The sequence below is a fragment of the Aspergillus novofumigatus genome (assembly GCF_002847465.1).
Source record: "Aspergillus novofumigatus IBT 16806 chromosome Unknown P174scaffold_2, whole genome shotgun sequence".
NCBI lineage: Eukaryota > Fungi > Ascomycota > Eurotiomycetes > Eurotiales > Aspergillaceae > Aspergillus > Aspergillus novofumigatus.
The window spans coordinates 2,595,389-2,614,995 of NW_020194275.1; the positions used below are offsets into that span (position 1 = coordinate 2,595,389).

At 50.9% G+C, this 19,607-nt stretch overlaps 5 protein-coding genes across 5 annotated transcripts; all 5 read left to right on the forward strand.

Moving 5' to 3' along the window:
- Positions 1–1,353: 1,353 nt before the first annotated feature.
- P174DRAFT_365437 (Beige/BEACH domain protein) lies at positions 1,354–9,303 on the forward strand (the record flags this gene model as incomplete). The annotated part of the gene is made up of 7 exons (XM_024822057.1): positions 1,354–3,853; positions 3,915–4,276; positions 4,339–8,128; positions 8,183–8,337; positions 8,395–8,979; positions 9,054–9,218; positions 9,274–9,303. The coding sequence occupies 7 exons, from the start codon at positions 1,354–1,356 to the stop codon at positions 9,301–9,303; spliced, it is 7,587 nt and encodes a 2,528-aa protein (XP_024685780.1).
- Positions 9,304–9,956: 653 nt separating this feature from the next.
- Positions 9,957–11,677, forward strand: P174DRAFT_448847 (sedoheptulose-7-phosphate:D-glyceraldehyde-3-phosphate transaldolase TAL1). The gene is made up of 7 exons (XM_024828790.1): positions 9,957–9,987; positions 10,097–10,294; positions 10,360–10,371; positions 10,433–10,551; positions 10,608–10,772; positions 10,827–11,210; positions 11,263–11,677. The coding sequence occupies exons 2-7, from the start codon at positions 10,270–10,272 to the stop codon at positions 11,497–11,499; spliced, it is 942 nt and encodes a 313-aa protein (XP_024685781.1). The 5' UTR covers positions 9,957–9,987; positions 10,097–10,269; the 3' UTR covers positions 11,500–11,677.
- A 910-nt stretch (positions 11,678–12,587) lies between these two features.
- On the forward strand, positions 12,588–13,776 carry sod1 (superoxide dismutase SOD1; the record flags this gene model as incomplete). Its single annotated transcript, XM_024831048.1, has 5 exons — positions 12,588–12,600; positions 13,042–13,221; positions 13,275–13,426; positions 13,484–13,580; positions 13,644–13,776. 5 exons carry the CDS (start codon positions 12,588–12,590, stop codon positions 13,664–13,666), a joined length of 465 nt encoding a protein of 154 aa, XP_024685782.1. The 3' UTR covers positions 13,667–13,776.
- Positions 13,777–14,091: 315 nt separating this feature from the next.
- P174DRAFT_448850 (putative transcription factor (Snd1/p100)) lies at positions 14,092–17,385 on the forward strand. The gene is made up of 2 exons (XM_024828791.1): positions 14,092–14,369; positions 14,586–17,385. Exons 1-2 carry the CDS (start codon positions 14,232–14,234, stop codon positions 17,100–17,102), a joined length of 2,655 nt encoding a protein of 884 aa, XP_024685783.1. The 5' UTR covers positions 14,092–14,231; the 3' UTR covers positions 17,103–17,385.
- Positions 17,386–17,845: 460 nt separating this feature from the next.
- Positions 17,846–19,446, forward strand: P174DRAFT_457883 (SEC14 family lipid-binding protein; the record flags this gene model as incomplete). Its single annotated transcript, XM_024829592.1, has 5 exons — positions 17,846–17,853; positions 17,877–18,113; positions 18,198–18,339; positions 18,426–18,806; positions 18,868–19,446. 5 exons carry the CDS (start codon positions 17,846–17,848, stop codon positions 19,444–19,446), a joined length of 1,347 nt encoding a protein of 448 aa, XP_024685784.1.
- Positions 19,447–19,607: the final 161 nt, after the last annotated feature.

Consider the following 19,607-nt stretch of genomic DNA (forward strand, 5'->3'; position numbering starts at 1 on the left):
GGATGGGGGAGATTGGAGTAGAAGAAGAGGAGAACTGCCTACTAATGGACTCCTCAGCAGGCAAGGGCAGCAGAGGATGATGCAACCCGGGATACCGTAACTTACGGCAGATGACCAGGAGCACGCAGCCTGACTGGCTGTCGATCAGCCCAGTTTAGCGCGGCGGGTAAGACCTGGGGTATGGCGATGGGCGGTAGGTAACGTAATGGTAATGGTATTAATCATCTGCATCATGACATGGTAGATCCTTCTATCATGGTACGTAAAATTCCCCACAACCTGGAAAGATAAGAGCACTGATTACGAATTGCCCTGTATTCGTACCAGCGTAAAGCTGGGTCCGTACTAGGTACTTGCTGCAGCCTGTCTGGTACCTTAGGGACATGGAGTGAGGCGTAGCCGGGTGGAGCAGAGGGCTAGCTACCTAGGTACTTGCGTCTTAACCTATCATTCCTCATGTGCAAGGCAGATATCAAGAGTGACTCAAAGGTGATAAGTTGACAAGCTCATCAGCTGGAGATGACACTGAACAGCAAATTCAATTTTACACGCCCCTCATAACAACTTTTTGTAGACTTAACTGAGTGTTCCCTGTGACTAAATAGGTACCTGAGCTCAGGGACTATACCCTGCAGGTACCTGTAGCATATACTCAGCCACACAGAGCCCAGAGTTCTTGCGGATCGCAGGAGTTTCAGAACAGCAATATATCCATCGAGTCGCGTGCTCCCTTCGAGTGGCTCGCCTGACAACTAAAATAGCCAGGAAATCAGGCTGATTGACCTGAGTAATGTTGCCAGGTGCCTGCCCTGCCTACGGGAGTGATACCCGGATCTTACATAAACTACTACCATGGACCTGAACCCACTAAGAAGCAATGATAAGGACTCCATGCTTATCGATATCAATAGCTGTCCAATAAAAGCTATCACACAGGAATGGCCACTTTCGTCACCTGATAGTCTCCGCTCGAGGAAGGAAGAATTGGACACTCAGCCACACATTTCGGTTTGGTGTGTTTCCCCGCGGTCGTGAGGAGAGAAGGGATGCTTTGAGTGACATCCGGAATTGAGCCAAGGATTAAATTCGATAGCGTGTAAGTCTAGTCTATATTGGAAGCTGAAAAATTCCCTGAATTGGTAATCTAACTACCCTCGTTAGGACTCAGTCATCATTATCGCACGGTCACTCGTCTGCTGACCAGCAGGTCCTCATTTGATTACTCCAGACGACTTGGTAGCAGTACACATACCAATGCAGACCGCCTTCATCATAACGCCAAGAGCAGGTTCATGGTGTCTGATGGTCGTTGGCCATCAGGTCGATAGTCGAGGGTAAAGCTTAAGCGGCGAGATGAGCAAGCCTACTTCCAGCCTTCCTCCCTCCACTTCCTCGTCGACGGAACGATCAGCTGCTGCTACCGAATTAGCGCCACTTATTCAAGAGCTCAAAGCTACCTGCGATAATTGCGACAAGCAGACGTTTGCCTCGCAGCAATTTCATACCGCGACTGAATCTTTGCTACGTCTGCGTCATACCTTCCTTGATAATGATCGTCCAAGAGAAGCCCAGGAGGCCTTTCGACATCTTGATGGCTTCGAGACGTTACTACAGCTCGTGAAGAAGTTCTCGCATCTGTACGAGCCCACAGAGTTATCAGCAGAAGAGAGAAGATCTCTCTTGACCCTCTACAAAGATGCTTTAGCCGTCCTGGCTGAGAGCCTGAAGGGGAATTTCGGGAACAGACGTTACTTTGCGAGACGGATATCCGGCGGAGGTACAGCAGCTCTGCAGGAAGCACTGGACATAATAGTCCCGAAATTTAACAGCGCTCAGGGTGATACGGAACAATTTTATGGTGGCATCCTGGCTGCTGCTCTCTGCCAGGAAGCGGTTGCTGATATCTTTACCACACTCAACGCGAAGTTTCAATCAGTCGAGGAATTGCTTCAGCAGGATGTTAAGGCGGAAGTTGATCGACGCATGGGGAGCTCGGAGACCGTCGAGGTGCCGGAGCTTTTGGGACCGTTTCTGAAAGGGTGGTTGAAGCAATCGGGGTCTTCTCCTTCCGACTACAGAGTTCAGAGGCTAGTTTTGCCCGCCTGCCTGTGTCAGTTGGCTCATCAGTCTCGAAGAAATCTGACAGCGCTACACGCCACTGGGATATTAAGTTCAATACTGCCTATTCTGTTCGGAAGTGACCGCCTAGAATCAGAGAGATTAATCTACCAGGACCTGGCTCAACTTCTCTGTGCTCAAGGATTGACTAGTCTGGAGGATGCGGCTACCTTGTATCGGCAAGCCCATGGTTGTGCACGAATGCTGCGATTCCTGGTCGATGTTCTAAAGTGTTCTAAAGAACCTCAATTGATACAGTTCGACATGTCACTCCATGGATATTCCTCCTTGGAGTTTTCGACCCTGGGTCGACCATTCCCTCCCGTTACTTCCTCAGGTTACACTATTGCAGTGTGGGCCCGATTTGATAGGTTCGATCCGAGTACACACACTACAATATTTGGCGCCTTTGACGCGAGTCAATCATGTTTTTTACTGGCGTATCTCGAGAGGGACACTCACAACTTTATTTTACAAACTTCAATCAGAGGAACTCGCCCTAGTGTTCGATTCAAGTCGATGGCTTTCGAACCGAACCGTTGGTATCACATATGTGTGGTCCATAAAAAGCCTAGGCCACCATCGCACTCTCGGGCTTCATTGTTCATCGACGGCGAATTTGTCGAGCAGTTAAGGATTGACTACCCGTGTGTGCCCGTGTCTAATACTCCTAATCGATTGCCACGTGTGCAGGCATTCTTTGGCACCCCCCAAGATTTGGCGATGAAACTTGGAAAGGCTGTCTCCGTATCACGCTGGTCCCTGGCGAATGCAGTCCTATTTGAGGAAGCCCACAGTGATGATATGGTTGCTGTCTTTTACAATCTGGGCCCTCGATATTTTGGCAATTTCCAAGATTGCCTGGGCTCTTTTCAAACTTATAAGGCCTCCGCGACGCTTAACCTGCGAAATGAGCACCTGCACCCTGGCAAGGAGGAAACGTCAGATATTGTCACTGCGATTCGGCGAAAAGCAAGCGTTCTGATCCGTGAGGGGTCGATCTTGATTAACATCTCACCCATGTCGGTGTTAGATGATGACGATAATAACAACATTGATGAGTCTCAGCTCATCAAGAGTCTTTCCAGGAAAGCCATCAAGAATTTGCATCTGTTGACGAAGGCGGGCGGCAATGCAGTAGCTGCCAATGGTGCCATTCCCTCGTTGAACGACGCTTTGACGCAGGCCCATGGTATGGGTGTTTTGACAGGGGATCCAGTTGTTTCAGTCCCTCATTCACTTGACGATGTCAGTTGGCGCGTCGGAGGTTGTGCGGCGGTCCACTTGAGTCTAGTGCATGCTGCAAAAACCGCGGCATGCTTGACTCTTGCGGTTGAAGCGTTGTACGAAGCTGTACAGGACAATTGGCGAAATAGTGAAGCGATGGAAAGGGAAAACGGGTACGGGATCCTTGCAGCGATACTTCGAGATAAATTTGGGCTGGGGAATAGTTCAGCGACGAGTAGGGCTTCTAGCATCTGCTCCAATCTCGAGGAACGGTATGCCTTGGGTCTTGACCTTCTTCGACTGACTCTCAAATTCGTTGGATATGATTTCGAGCACCCTAACCGATCGATAATTACAAATCCACTGGCCTACAGGGTCTTGCTTGTGGATCTTGACATCTGGAGACTAGGGGATTCCGCTCAACTGAGTTTATACTACTCTCAATTCTCCACATTCGCTGGCGAAAGTCACTATCGTCGGTTCAATGCAAAACGTCTTTCTCGCATGCGTATGTTCATACCTTCCCTTTGCGCCTTCTACACCTCTATTCTCGCTGACGATTTGTATAGGCGTCAACAAGAGGTTACTAGAGGCGCTCAAGGGTGACGAGTCCACCTCTGAATCCCTAAGTCTTCTAGTTTCTGCTTTTCGGTCTCTCATGGAAAGCTGTCTTTCTGCAGATCTCTTCCGTTCCTTGGCTCTCTTCATCACTTATGCTATTCATAAGACCAGAGAACCGAGCAGACTCCAGAAAAAGAAGAGTTTGCGGTTCACCGCCGGTTCTCCACAGGTTGCGGCATCGGCGGAGCGAGGGGACTACGTATCATGCACAAAGATAGCAATTGAGATGCTACGAATGTACTCTTCTGTCCTCTGCGATTCTCATGATCTTACACCACTCAAAAAGTTTGCGCGTTCTGTGACGAACAAGGTATGAGAAAAGTCTTCCCACGTTGCGTTTTCATCGGCAGTCCTGACATTTTCCTGCTGTAGTGGCTTCTGTATCTCATTTGTGAGGATGAACCTGAAATCGTCGCCCTAGCGACCAAGATCTTGGCTCGTTTGATAATCAGCCACGGTGATGTCTACAGTAAGAAGTTCTCCGAGAAAACTGGAGGCTATGTTATCATGCGACATCGTCTGAGAAGCTGGTGGAAGGTACCCGCCATATGGTGTATTTGTCTCAGCATCCTCTTTGGTCTCGATGTCGGCGATATGAGGCTGGATCAGCCGTTCAATCGACCAGGGTTGATAAAGATCCTATCCTCAAATGGCCAGCCCCGAGTTGCTTTTCCTGAAATCCTCCCCGTACTCATGGAAATGATGCAATTGGGATTACAAAGTGTAATATCAGCTGACGAATTATCTTCTTCTGGTGTCCATGGCACCGAGTCTCTGCAAAAGTCTCCAGTTCGGCTTGAATCTCCTCCAGCGTCATTGACTACACGGGTGACTGAACTGACAAAGCAAATTTCTCTCTTGGACGCCGTTGTTGGGTTGTTTGCTGATTTACATCAGAAATCTGCCGACTTCAGGGACTTTGCTGCACAGTCAGATTATGTCCAGTGGTTGCTATATGTGACATTTCCAGTTGTCGTTGGTTCGGACATTTCAAGCACAGACTTTGAACTCAAGTCTCGTGCTGCTAAAACCAATTCTCATGATCATACTTTACCTGTTCGACCGCGTTCAAGTGGAACAGCAGGATTGCACACCACAACAGTTGAAGGGTCTAGCAGTCGTGAAAGACAGGCTGGTCCATTGCGACGCGGATCATCTTTCATCCTCGTCTCATCAGATAGAACCAAGTTCTCGCCTTCCTTTGCACGTATACACAAAGCTCTCATACCGCTCGGGTCTTCACCTGACATGACAGCTACAGACCATCCTCTTGTGCAAGCAATTCTAAGTCTAGTTCTATCTGTGTTCTGCGATCAATTGCTGGAGCGAAAGGATTTTGCTGGACTTGGTTTATACCTCAAGACGCCGACGAGCACTCTGGAGCAACAAGCGTATTTCAACTCCTGGATATTGCGGAGCCTCCTTTCCAGACTGCGAGATGTTACAATCTCTAAACCGCAAGTTCTTCTGGAACCGCGAGCGCTTTCTAACATGGGACGTTTTGCTACCCATATTGGAGAAGCAGTATATGAGGGCTGGTTCATTGACGGCGCAACTCACGCTCTCGAATTTGCAGGCACAATCCTGGAATATCTCCAGCAGTCGAATGTTTCAAGCCTGAAGAGTGTAAGGCTCTGTAGTCAAGCGGTCACAACCATACGGTCCACTCTGTTCCGTGTTGTTCTGCTCAAATTATCAGAAGTGGATGACAGAGAGGCCTGTGAGTTCTTGAATCGTTTGAGCTACTGGCAAGTGGTCCTGCTTTCTGAAGGTGAAGTGCAATCGGATTATCTGCGGCTATTGTGCTACCTTCTCTACACAAAACTGATCAGCCAAGATTGGGACGTTCGCCTTGCTGCAGCGGGCTTGTGGAGAGTCATTCTCGTGCAAAAGCCCGCTGAGATGTCTGCTATTTTGAGTCAGGCGGCCATTCCCTTGCAGAAACGGCTCTCTGATGGCTTTGAAGCCCTTGTAGGTATGGAGGACAAAGATTTCCTACAGTGGGTCGATGGTCATCAAGACGATCTCAATGCAATGTTTCTCGGGTTGCTGTCTAGGTCATGGGATATTTTCGTCCAAGAAGAGAGCTCCAACATTGACTCTTCAACCCGTGCAAGAGCCTCCAAGCGCCAGGAGAAATTGCGACACTGGAATCAATTAGAAAGACTCAGTGAAGAAGTGACACGTAAACACGAGACAACCTTCCCCCATTGGGTCTCAAACATATCGGCGTCTGAGTTCCTGAAATATCAACGAGCGCTGCAGGATCAGCAGGATAACTCAGTATTCATGTGGACCGCATTCTCTCACATGACCATGGATCTAAAGCGGTTTGGAGGAGTGCTTGCAGAAGACAAAGATAGGAAATGGCGCCTAGACCAGACTGAAGGACGAAGCCGTATGCGACTTCGCATGGTTCCGGATGAGTCGGGAGAACGTCAAGATTATCAACCGAAACGGAAAGCATCGGAACCCCCAGCTATCAAAATCGACACCCAGGTGCAACCATCACCCAACGGTAATACAACGGGCTTGACACCTACGGTCTTGGCCGCAGAGAATATGGACGACAATCAGCAGGATGCCCACTCGGACAGTAGAAGTGTCCTGGAAGAGAGCTTCGAGATGATCGATGACCCTAAAGCTGATCTCGAAGACTATGAAGATAAAAACAGAAAGGTTATGCGAAGTCTCCATCGGGGCGACCAGGTCGAAAATGTATGCAATATGTCTAGAATTATTGGCTTGGAAGCATGCGAGGGCCTGTTGATTCTTGGCAAAGATCACATCTATATCTTGGATAATTTCTTTCAAAGATCCGATGGTGAGATAGTGAACGTCTGGCAAGCACCACCGGATGAGCGTGATCCCTACGTTCGCATGATTGCCGGCAGAGAATCCTTTGAGCGTAGGACACAGGAACACGAGACCAGAAGCTGGAAATGGTCCGATTTGGTCAGCGTTTCCAAAAGACGATTCCTTTTCCGTGATGTCGCTCTCGAGGTCTTCTTCACTGACGGTACCAGCTACCTGCTGACGTTGATCTCTTCTCGAGCCCGAGATAATCTATGCAGCCAGCTCGCGAGCAAGGCTCCGCAAGTGCCCGGTAGTGCTGGCCACTCGCGGCCGGAAGACGTGTGGAGATTTGAAACCCTTCGAAGCCAGGAGGATGCGCCGCAGTCCCTCGGTTCCAAATTTGCCAGTGTCTTCGGTCATTCGCCTGTGCACCCAGCCACACGGAAATGGATCAAGGGCGAAATATCCAACTTCCATTATCTCATGCTGATCAACACGCTCGCCGGAAGGACGTTTAACGATCTGACACAGTACCCAGTTTTCCCGTGGGTGCTGGCAGATTACACTAGCGAGGAATTGGACTTGACAGACCCCAAAGCTTTTCGTGACCTGTCAAAACCTATGGGATGCCAGACACTAGAGCGGGAGGCCGAGTTCAGGGAGCGGTACAAGGCTTTTGCAGAAATGGGCGACGGGGACGCTCCGCCATTCCATTATGGAACGCACTATTCGTCGGCGATGATTGTCTGCTCGTATCTCATTCGCTTGCAGCCTTTCGTAAAATCATATCTCCTCCTCCAGGGTGGAACATTCGATCACGCTGACCGTCTCTTCTATTCCATTGGGAAAGCGTGGGAATCGGCCTCCCGTGGCAACATGTCTGATGTCAGAGAATTGACCCCCGAGTTCTTCTATCTTCCAGAATTTCTCGTCAACTCCAACAAGTACGACTTCGGTCTTCTTCAGAACATGACAACAGCTATCGATTCGGTGGAATTGCCGCCGTGGGCCAAGGGCGACCCGAAGATCTTCATCGCAAAGCATCGCGAAGCGCTGGAAAGTCCTTATGTAACTGAGAATTTGCATCATTGGATTGATCTCGTTTTTGGCTGTAAGCAGAAAGGAGAGGCCGCAATTGAGGCGGTCAACGTCTTCCATCATCTTTCGTACCAAGGGGCGAAAGATATTGATAACATCGATGACCCTGTGGAACGGCTGGCCACAATTGGTATCATACACAATTTTGGCCAGACACCGCACCAAATTTTCACTCGACCGCACCCTCAGAGAGAAGATACACGACATAAAGTTCCACGACTCGACCGCCTAGCTGAATCGCTTACACAGCTTCCTCTCTCCCTGCTAGGTAAGGCTCCTGGTCTGTTGCGGTTCTGGCCTTGGGCGCTAATGATGGATAAAGATATCGGAGAACAAGTTTCGACCTTTTCGATGAAGCATGACCGCTTGCTTTGTGCCGCTCCGCTCAGACTGAATATCCCTCCCAACTACGACAAATATATGGAATGGGGATTTTTTGATGGAAGTGTTCGGTTCTACTCTGCGGACAGCCGGAAGGTAACTATACGCATGCTACTCACTTAAGCTGTCACAGGTGTATACTAACAAGCACAGATTCTTGGTCATTTCGAGCATTTGCATATTGGGCAATTGTCCTGTACAATTTTCGCAGACTCTCGGACATTGGTCACCTCAGGCACAGACTGCGTTGTATCGATCTGGACATATAACTCAACTGCCAAATCTGTGGACTTGCAGCCCGCAGGATCACTTTTTGGACATCGTACTCCTGTCAATGTTCTCACCGCCTCTCGCTCGTTCAGCGCCCTGCTTTCCGCCTCCACAGATGGCCAGATCATGCTCTGGGATCTCAATCAGCATACTTTTGTCCGAGAACTCCCAGCTAGCGGCCCAGTTGACGTAAGTGATGCCCGTCCATTAATAAAGCAATCCTGCTGTTTCCGACAAAGGTTGACCTCAGCCCAGTGTGCCCGGATAAATGATGTAACGGGCGAGATTATGGTGTGCCGTGGAAACCGCATCAGTATCTATACGCTGAACGGAGCGCTGTTGCTCGACCAAGACGTGTGTGAATCGATTGACGATCGTGTCATGTCCTGCGTGTTCTACGAAGGCGTGGATAATGAGTGGCAAGAACGCGAGCTCATCTTCACAGGTCATAGAAAGGGGGTTGTCAATGTGAGATGCCCTGACTCTTTTCGAAGACTGTCCTTTCCCTCCCTTCGGGTTGAAGGCTAACGTGCAAGCTCAAGATATGGAACAAGATTATTCGGGACGGACGTTTCGAGTTGGAACTCATTCGGCAACTCCATCATATTGACAACAATCGGGACAATGGAGCCAATATCTCGGCGGGAATCAGCTGCATTCTGACCCTTCCTCACGTGGTGTACACAGGCGATGAAGCTGGAAGAGTGGTAAGTCGTTCATCAGTCTCTATGCTATGACACAATATGCTTATCTCTGAACCAGTACGAGTGGAATTGCGTCCAACGCCGTTGAAGATCTTCGCCAGGAGTAAAGAGGTAGTCTAGATAATTGCTTTGCGACAGCGATCTTGTCGTTCGCTGTCATCTACTCTCGAGTTGCAAATCGCCTTGAGCGGGTTGGCCTACATCGAGGAGGGGTGACTGTACCGTATGTATATAGTATCAAAAAGCACGTATATATAGACGGGAGGCATGCGGCGGCTATTTTGTTTATGAGGGGAAAACAAAAGTTGTTTAACCGTGATTTAGTTTGCCATTAGCTTTCGGTGAAGGAAAAGGGCACCTAACCACAGACTATTATTGGAGCATGGCCCAGTTGGGAGCAATGAGTGGAGCGACAGTGAGCTATCGGGACATCGGAGTACTCTGCACCGAGAAAACACCTGGTTCGAGAAGGGAAAACAACGGTGAAAGTAGGATAATTTTTGATGACAACGGATGGATGAGAGCGCTTGTAGATCGGCTAATTCGTCTGTGTTGAAGAGAGGGAGGAAAATACGTGGTATCTAAAGAGGTAGATAGACGGTTATGATGGAAGCCGACCGGTTATATGTGAAGAATCATGTCAGCCATGAGGTATACCGTCATAACCCCCACCATCCCACCAATTATCCAATGCTCCATTTCCATAGATTCATCGCTCCTTACCAGCGGAAGTCTCTCGCCCGCCAATCTTCCACCCCCCTCCTCCGAGTTAGTAAGTACTTCAATTCTCCTTTCGCCACGTCTTCCATCTTCGATCCTCTTCCCTTCAATCAATTTATATCTTTCTCCCCATCTATCATCTCTAACGCTTTCACATACAGATTCAATCTATCCTGTGTTTGATTAGCTTGTCTGTCTTCCTCACATTACATCACAATGTCTTCCGCTCTCGAACAGCTCAAGGCCACTGGCACCGTAAGTCCAGAGTCAATTATTTCGTGGCTTTTTTTGCGCCACATCAGGATGGGATCGCTAATCACTAGGTCTACCGTCTATGCAGGTTGTTGTCTGTGACTCTGGTGAGTTCTATCTATAATTGCGGATATATGGCTGCAAGAATATAGCTAATAGCGCATCTATCCAGGTGACTTTGCCAGTATGTTTCCTTCGTCCGTTAATATTGCTCAGCCTCGATCCCGATATTGACTACTCTGCAGCCATTGGCAAGTACAAGCCTCAGGATGCTACCACCAACCCCTCCTTGATCCTGGCTGCTTCTAAGAAGCCCGAGTACGCCAGCCTGATCGACGCTGCCGTCCAGAAGGGCAAGAGGGAGGTCCGTCACTCTGTTACAAGCCGCGTGATATTGATCTGTTACTGATCCCCCGACAGGGCAAGACTCTTGATGAGCAGGTCGACGCTACCCTCGACAACCTTCTCGTTGAGTTCGGCAAGAAGATCCTCGAGATCATCCCCGGCAAGGTCTCCACTGAGGTCGATGCTCGTTGGTCCTTCGACACCCAGGCTTCCGTCGACAAGGCCCTTCACATCATCAAGGTACGCCAGACCTGACCGAATCAGCAGATGACGAGACATAGCTGACTCGTGCAGCTCTACGAGCAACAAGGCATCTCCAAGGACCGTATCCTTATCAAGATCGCCTCCACCTGGGAGGGTATCAAGGCCGCCCACATCCTGCAGTCTCAGCACGGCATCAACTGCAACCTGACCCTCATGTTCTCCCTTGTCCAGGCCATTGCTGCTGCTGAGGCCGGTGCTTTCCTCATCTCCCCCTTCGTCGGCCGTATCCTGGACTGGTACAAGGCTGCGCACAAGCGCGACTACAGCGCCGAGGAGGATCCCGGTGTCAAGTCCGTTCAGAGCATTTTCAACTACTACAAGAAGTATGGCTACAAGACCATCGTCATGGGAGCCTCCTTCCGTAACACCGGTGAGATCACAGAGTTGGCTGGCTGTGACTACCTGACCATCTCGGTATGTTGTCCGTCTTGATCGTCGCCGGACCAAAACTAACCTAGAGGTGTAGCCCAACCTCCTCGAGGAGCTTTACAACTCGACAGCCTCTGTCCCCAAGAAGCTCGACGCCGCCAACGCCGCTAGCCTGGACATCCCCAAGCGCAGCTACCTCAACGACGAGGCTACCTTCCGCTTCGACTTCAACGAGGAGGCTATGGCCGTCGAGAAGCTGCGCGAGGGTATCTCTAAGTTCGCGGCTGACGCCGTCACCCTCAAGGAGCTCCTCAAGCAGAAGATCCAGGCTTAGATTGGGAAATTGCCTTGATCTGTCTTGCTGTTGAATTCTGTTTCTTTTCCTGCTAATGTCTTTCTTTGTTAAAATTGGCGGCATGAAAAATTGGCCTCGTAGATATGAATGAATCATGTAATGAATTCTCCACATCATTTGAAATGGCGTGGCATATATTTTTTATATCAATCTTCCTGGTAACTTTTTAGTTGCTACGTAGGCTTAATCGAAGGAACAGGTTGGAATATTAGGCCGAAGAAGCATGGTCGGAAAACAATTGGTGTACAATACCCGAGGTACGTCATCTGGGGTTGAACCACCTCTTCACTCAAAGGACGGCTGAGATTATTAGATGATCTTCGTGCTTATATCTGAAGCTCATAGTCACGAATGCCGTACAAACAAAACACAATCGAGATACTTGAATTATCTAGCTTCGGTCATTACTTAGATACTGTGTCGCACAGCTTGTTGCTTAGCTTACAAATGATGATTACGGGATTACGGGTTTAGTATGGCAGCCTTTTCCGCGGATCTGCAGCTCTTGCCTCAGCTCGGACTGAGGAGGTCTTTGTATCCGCAGTCGAGACCGAACGGCTTATGAATCGATCACTTGAAAGAATGATATTTGGTACGTGGTACAATACAGTACATAGCCAGAGTTCCGAAACTGAGCTGTCCAATCGTCGATTACATGAAGAGTTACCTACTTATCCATGCTCTTGACACGATAATACACAACAAACGTCATTCCGACGACCCCGCCAGCACAGGTGGGGTAACCATTCTTCGCTTTTTGAGAGGCCAACAGCTCCCAAGGGCCCCAATGAGGAGGGGCAGTCGAGGCGAATGGGTCATGGATGGAAAGCAGACGAAATTGGACCGATTGGAAACCTATCGAATAAGGAGTGTATCTTGTAAGGTCGTAGCTAATAGGACTGCTATCTATCCTAACCTAGGTCGTTATTTAGTAGTAGAAATTACCCTCGTCCCAAGGTTTGCCTCTCGATTTCTCCTCGTCCTTCTTCCATCGTCATCTCTGCCATCAACTCTCCTCGAATCTCTGTTCAAGTCATATTTCACAAGACACGATTCAAACCGTCAAAATGGTCAAGGCTGGTAGGTGACTTATGCTTATTTTGTATTGCCTTTCCTGTTTTTCATTGGTTTCTCCCTGTCGTTGGGATCCACGATCGACCGTGGCCGGGGACCTTGAGTGAGCACATTTGAGCACCTTGCGATCCAGCCTCGCCAGCTTCCTGGCCTATCATCCGTCATCGTTGGATCCCAACTCTGGGGTAATCAAGCGTACTGGCTGCTCCTGATAGACAATGGATGCTGCTACTTCCTATGCCTGCTGTCTTGCTCTGGTCTACATGGCTAGTGGGAGTTGGGAAGCTATGGACGGGCTCTACCTTATCTGATGCAACCAGTATCCATGGAGTTACGCCCCAGCCATTGCAGATGAGCGAACCAAGCGAGCTTCTGCCGTTTTCTGGAAGCTTTTCGTACTTTTGTTGCCGTTCCTACCTTTTGCAGGATGACTAACTTCCTTCTCAGTTGCTGTCGTCCGTGGTGACTCCAAGATCACCGGCACTGTCACCTTCGAGCAGGCCGACGAGAACTCTCCCACCACCGTTTCCTGGAACATCAAGGGCAACGACCCCAACGCCAAGCGTGGCTTCCACGTCCACCAGTTCGGTGACAACACCAACGGCTGTACCTCCGCTGGTCCTCACTGTAGGTCCTCTTATCCGTGGTTTCTACCAACACCAGAACTGACCGACGTTCAGTCAACCCCTTTGGCAAGACCCATGGAGCTCCCGAGGACTCCGAGCGCCACGTCGGTGACCTTGGTAACTTCGAGACCGATGCCGAGGGTAACGCCGTCGGCTCCAAGCAGGACAAGCTTATTAAGCTGATTGGTGCTGAGAGCGTTCTGGGCGTAAGTTTTTGGGGACGGTGATGCATGGATTTGACAGTGAGCTGACAACAATGTTAGCGGACCCTGGTCGTTCACGCCGGTACCGACGACCTTGGCAAGGGTGGCAATGAGGAGTCCAAGAAGACTGGTAACGCTGGTGCTCGTCCTGCCTGTGGTAAGTACCTCTCAGTCCATAGACAAAGGTTGACATGCGTTAACTTGTCGGCTCTTTCAATAGGCGTCATTGGTATCGCTGCTTAAGCGCCAATCAACTTTGATTAGCATAAAAGTGCTTGGATCGTCTTCAGACTGGGAATAAGTAACAGAATGATATTTGTTCGAGTACCAGAGGAAACTATCCAAGAAAGGGGTCTGTTCTGAACTCACGGCTGTTCAGGTTTAGGTGCTGAATAGCATTCACGAATTGATGTGCTTTTATGATGAAATAGTTGCCGCAAATATAGCTATTAATTCACTTGTCAATTGATGATCCAAGATCTATTTAAAAATTGTTCTAAAATAATCTCCTTACATACTTTAGTTGAATGACACCTATCAGTATCGCCAACGGGGACTACATACCCCTGGCCAGACAGACTGTTAGCGGCTTCCCCCACAGAAAGTCAGGTGGCCCCAAACTGGAAGCTCTCCTCATGAGTTCACCTCGACCTTATCTCCCCATCACTCTCTTGTGTCTTTGCTTTTTTTGTTCTTCTAATTATACCATTCAAAATTCTTTGAAGCAATTGATTGTTGCTGCAACAATCTCTTCTCCCCCTTCCCCGTCAATCCCTTATTGTCCCAAGTCTTCTGTGGCTTCCTCAGCATGCCTCTGGAAGCCCGCGTGAAATCTGTCCTGTCGGGCGACACTGTTGTCCTGTCCCATGTCACGAACCCTGGACAGGAACGCACCCTTAGTCTTGCATATGTCTCAGCTCCTAGACTGAGGAGAGAAGGCGATGAGGTGAGTTTCTAGATTTCTGAGATTTGAATTGCTCTACCTCGCTTTGTTGCTTTTGAAATCCCATCCTTCTGGGGTCTGGATAGGTGGCCTCTAATCTCCGCCCATTCCAGCTCCAGCAAACCCAATTGGCACATTTCTTCTACCCATAGCCCTTCAGAAATGTCTTATGCTCTTTGATTGAACTGCTATTCCGAATTGTCACTGACTTATCTCTAGCCCTACGGCTTCCACTCCCGGGAATTCCTCCGCGAGGTCCTCGTGGGTAAAGTAATCCAGTTCCAGGTCCTCTACACAATCCCTACTGGCGCCAAGCGTGACTACGGCACAATCAAGCTCCCCGGCTTTGACGCCTCCCTGCCCGATATCAGTGTGCAAGAAGGATGGACCCGCGTCCGTGAAGAGGCCGGCAAACGCAGCGACGAATCCGAAGAGACACTCGCATATCTGGAGCGACTCCGCGCTCTGGAGGACCACGCCCGTACCGAAGGCAAGGGTATGTGGGCCGGAGCGGATAAGGGCCGTACAGAGACTAGCTACGAGGTCGACGACGCAAAAGGCCTGGTTGATGAGTGGAAGGACAAGCACCTGGAGGCCATTGTCGAGAGAGTTTTGAACGGAGACAGGCTAGTACTCCGCCTGCTTTTGTCGCCCGAGGAACATTTGCAGACGGTCGTTGCTGTTGCGGGAGTTCGGGCCCCGGCCGCGAAACGGGTCAATGCTGAGGGCAAGGAGCAGCCTGGCGAACCCTTCGGGGACGAGGCATACCAGTTCGTCGAGGCGCGGCTTCTGCAGCGCAAGGTTCAGGTGTCCCTTCTCGGCGTCACTCCCCAGGGACAACTGATCGCCACTGTCCTCCACCCCAATGGCAATATCGCCAAGTTCCTCCTGGAAGCCGGCCTTGCCCGCTGCTTCGACCACCACTCAACGTTGCTCGGAGCCGAAATGGCAGCGTTCCGGCGCGCGGAGAAGGAGGCCAAGGATAACAGGAAAGGCATGTTTGCTGGACTCGTCGCGAAGGGTCCTGCTGGCGGGGCCGCCGATCAGGATTACATTGTCAGCCGAGTGCTGAACGCAGACACTCTGATCCTCCGCAACAAGGCCGGTGAGGAGAAGAAGATCAGTCTGAGCAGTGTCAGACAGCCCAAGCCGTCCGATCCTAAGCAGGCACCTTTCCAGGCGGATGCCAAGGAGTTTGTGCGCAAGAGGCTCATTGGCAAGCACGTCAAGGTCACAATCAACGGCAAGAAGCCTGCGAATGAGGGCTACGAGGAGAGGGACGTCGCAACAGTGATTCAGGGCAACACCAACATCGCTCTCGCGCTTGTGGAGGCTGGTTATGCTTCGGTCATTCGTCACCGCCAGGACGACGAGGATCGCTCCCCTGACTATGACTCCCTGCTTATCGCCGAGGCGGAAGCTCAGAAGGACGGAAAGGGAATGTGGTCTCCCAAGCCGGCTAAGCCCAAGCAGTACCAGGACTACTCCGAGAGCTTGCAGAAGGCTAAGATGGAAGTTTCGATTCTGCAACGTCAGAAGCGTGTCCCCGCCATTGTGGACTTTGTCAAGTCAGGATCTCGTTTTACCGTTCTTGTGCCCCGAGAGAATGCCAAGTTGACCTTGGTTTTGTCCGGTATTCGTGCGCCCCGCTCAGCTCGCAATCCTGGTGAAGCAGGTGAACCATTCGGCCAGGAAGCCCATGACTTGGCGAACAAGCGGTGCATGCAACGCGATGTGGAGATCGACGTTGAAACCATTGACAAGGTCGGTGGCTTCATTGGCACTCTGTACGTCAACAAGGAAGACTTTGCCAAGGTCCTTCTGGAGGAGGGTCTGGCCACGGTCCATGCCTACTCCGCAGAGCAGTCCGGCCACGCTACCGAGTACTTTGCAGCGGAGCAGAAGGCAAAGGAGGCCCGGAAGGGTCTGTGGCACGACTGGGATCCAAGCAAGGAGGCCGAGGAAGCTGAAGAGGAGGCTGCCAATGGTAGCAACAGCGCAGAAGGGGAGGCTACCGAGCGTCGTAAGGACTACCGGGACGTGATGGTCACCTATGTCGATCCCGCATCCGGAAAGATCAAAATCCAGCAGATTGGCACAGGCACCTCTGCCCTGACGGAGCTGATGAGTGCCTTCCGTTCTTTCCACTTGAACAAGGCCAATGACACTCCGCTCCCTGGCCCACCCAAGGCCGGTGATTATGTGGCTGCCAAGTTTACTGAAGATGGCGACTGGTACCGTGCCAGGGTGCGTCGCAACGACCGTGAAAAGCAGCAGGCAGAAGTTGTATACATCGACTATGGTAACTCTGAGATCCTCCCATGGTCCCGCCTCCGACCCCTGAGCCAGCCCCAGTTCTCCATCCAGAAGCTCCGCGCTCAAGCCTCCGACGCCGTGCTCTCCTTCGTGCAGTTCCCCGTCTCCGCCGATTACCTCCAGGATGCCGTCAGCTATCTTGAGGAACTTACGTATGGCCGGACATTGGTCGCCAATGTCGACTACGTCGCTTCTGACGGAACGATGCACGTTACCTTGTTGGACCCTTCCGTATCGAAGAGCCTGGACCAGAGCATCAACGCCGAGATTGTGCGTGAGGGTCTGGCCATGGTTCCCCGGAAGTTGAAGGCCTGGGAGCGTGCTGCCAGCGAGACTCTATCTAACCTGCGCAGTGTCGAGGACGAGGCTAAGCAGGAGAGACGCGGCATGTGGGAGTATGGAGACCTCACCGAAGACTAAGTGATAGGCACCCTCAAGGGGATTGCCTTTGAAACTTGGAACTTGGGAGAACGGATCCATTGTATATTTACGGGCAAGGTAAAATGCATCCATGCCTTTGAGAAAAATTGGCAGTTCTGCTTTTGCCCAGTCATATTCTTCTGTATTTTCTTGATGATATCCCTTAGCATACAGCATAGGATGTCCCTGGAAAGGTTCTAATAAGAATAACCAAAATGAGGCATTTGATACAATCATGCGTCCACCTTGCTTCACGCGTGCCGATCTGCTTGTCGATCAATCCGTAGTGTTCTTCTCGATGATCATTGACTGCATAATCGATCAATCATTTTTTTATGCTGACATAATCGCCCTTTATGCAGAACAACAAACAAACTTCTTTCCGACGAGTTCCAGCAGGGCAAAAGATCTCTTCTCGGTTCTTAAAACCGCCTCACTTCTCGCTGCTGGATTTGCGCATCAAGCATCGGTACACCACTGGAATTCTACGGTCTTTGGACTGCCGACGCAGCGAGGACTTTAGCCGATCCGACACTATCGCCTTTCTTAGGACATCCGGGCTTGCCGCGGAGGGGTGTAAGACGAAGCGAAGCGCTGTTTACTAGTCAGCACCGAATCCCCCCGCGACCCTTGCTTTCGCTTTCTTATATTCGCGCATCTTATCTAATCAGTTTGGGGTAAAGAAAACAAAAAAAAGAGACAAACCGAGTGGAGTCTCGCACGCAAGGCACCCGACTTTCAGAATGCCTTTGTGGCGTACCAATTCCCCCACAGCCAGGCGGAGAGCGATGGCTCGTCGATACAACCGGCCGAATACATCGAGAACGACCCGGCTGCGTCGGCTTCGCAGGCGGCAAGCACGGCGTGGCTCGCTGGCCACTTGAATCACCTTACGCCGGACCAGGAGGAGAAGCTGAAGGAGTTTAAAGCGCTATGTGAGCGGAATGGGTACTATAAGCCTGAGGGGCAGGGTGAGGGTGGGAAGGCCAGTCATGATGATGCGACTATGCTGTTCGTTTTCCCTGTGTTTCGATCTCTCGTTGATTCTAGGGTTGGGTGTTGTGGAGGAATAGCATGCTGATGGGTTACAAACAGGCGGTTTCTGCGCGCGCGCAAGTTCGATGTGGATGGCGCTTGGGGTCAGTTCAAAGATACGGAGGATTGGCGCAAGGAGAATGCCATCGAGGAGCTATACGCGAACATTGACGTGGACTCGTACGATGCCGCGAGGCGGATGGTGAGTTTTGGGAATTTATTATGCCCTGTGCTTAATGAGCCCGTGGATGAACAAGTTGCTGACCCTGGTTCGCGGTATGGATGTAGTATCCGCAGTGGACGGGTCGTCGGGACCGGCGCGGTATTCCCATTTATGTGTTCGAGATCAAGCATCTGAACAGCAAGAACATGGCCGCTTATAATTCCACGATGGCCGACCCCGCCTCGACGGCAGAGACGCATCAGTCCTCGACCGTGCCGCAGCGTCTGCTGCGCCTTTTCGCCCTCTACGAGAACCTCCTCCGCTTCGTCATGCCCCTGTGCTCTCAGCTACCGCGCCCTCATCCCGAGACGCCGATCGTCTCGTCCACGAACATCGTCGATGTGAGCGGTGTTGGGCTGAAGCAGTTCTGGAATCTGAAAGGGCACATGCAGGATGCGAGCGTGCTAGCTACAGCGCATTACCCAGAAACTCTGGACCGGATCTTCGTACGTGTTCCCTCTTCCCTCATGACCTATTTGACCCAGCTGTCTAACACCCACCTACAAGATTATCGGCGCCCCCGCCTTCTTCCCCACCGTCTGGGGCTGGATCAAGCGCTGGTTCGACCCAGTCACCACCTCCAAGATCTTCATTCTATCCGCCGCAGAGGTAAAACCGACCCTCACCTCCTTCATGGACCCCTCCAGCATCCCCAAGCAATATGGCGGCGAACTCGACTGGCAGTGGGGCGATATGCCGAGCCTCGACGAGCCCGCACGCGAACTAGTCGGCGCGCTGGAAGTCCCTCCCGCCGAAGGCGAGACTAAGCCCTCTTTCACCAAGGGACCCGTCCTGTTCAAGGGCGACCACGTCGAAATCCTGGGCAAGGTCAACGGCAAGAGTAGACAGCGGACTGTTCCTGTGCCTATGCCTGCCAAGGAACAGGAGAGCACGAATACATCGGACAACACAGAATTGGAGACCAAGATGGCTGCTACGAGCCTAGCACCAGCAGCACCATCATCAACAGAACAATCCGACATTCAGTCGGAAAATGAAAATGAACATGAAAATGAAAAGGTGGCGTTGGAGAACGGTGCCGCGGAGAAGGTTGCTAACGGGGGCGCTCGGACGGTACCTGCTTAATACCTTTAAACATAAATTCCCTTTCGTTTTCTCTTCTCATCTCATTGGTCCGGTCAGGATGAGTCGCTTAATCTACATACATCAGGCGTCAATGGGCGATTACATAGACCTATCACGTTGAACGGGGCATGTCATAGAAAGCCGATCCGATTGCATTTATT

What these genes read in the sequence shown, in the direction of transcription:
- P174DRAFT_448847 (XM_024828790.1), top strand. Translation starts at nt 10,270, where the DNA reads ATGCAGGTTGTTGTCTGTGACTCTG. An exon ending in AGGCCCTTCACATCATCAAG is followed by an intron (nt 10,773 to 10,826) that starts GTACGCCAGACC and finishes TGACTCGTGCAG; the next exon opens with CTCTACGAGCAACAAGGCAT. An exon ending in GTGACTACCTGACCATCTCG is followed by an intron (nt 11,211 to 11,262) that starts GTATGTTGTCCG and finishes CTAGAGGTGTAG; the next exon opens with CCCAACCTCCTCGAGGAGCT.
- P174DRAFT_448850 (XM_024828791.1), top strand. Translation starts at nt 14,232, where the DNA reads ATGCCTCTGGAAGCCCGCGTGAAATCTGTCCTGTCGGGCGACACTGTT. An exon ending in TGAGGAGAGAAGGCGATGAG is followed by an intron (nt 14,370 to 14,585) that starts GTGAGTTTCTAG and finishes ACTTATCTCTAG; the next exon opens with CCCTACGGCTTCCACTCCCG.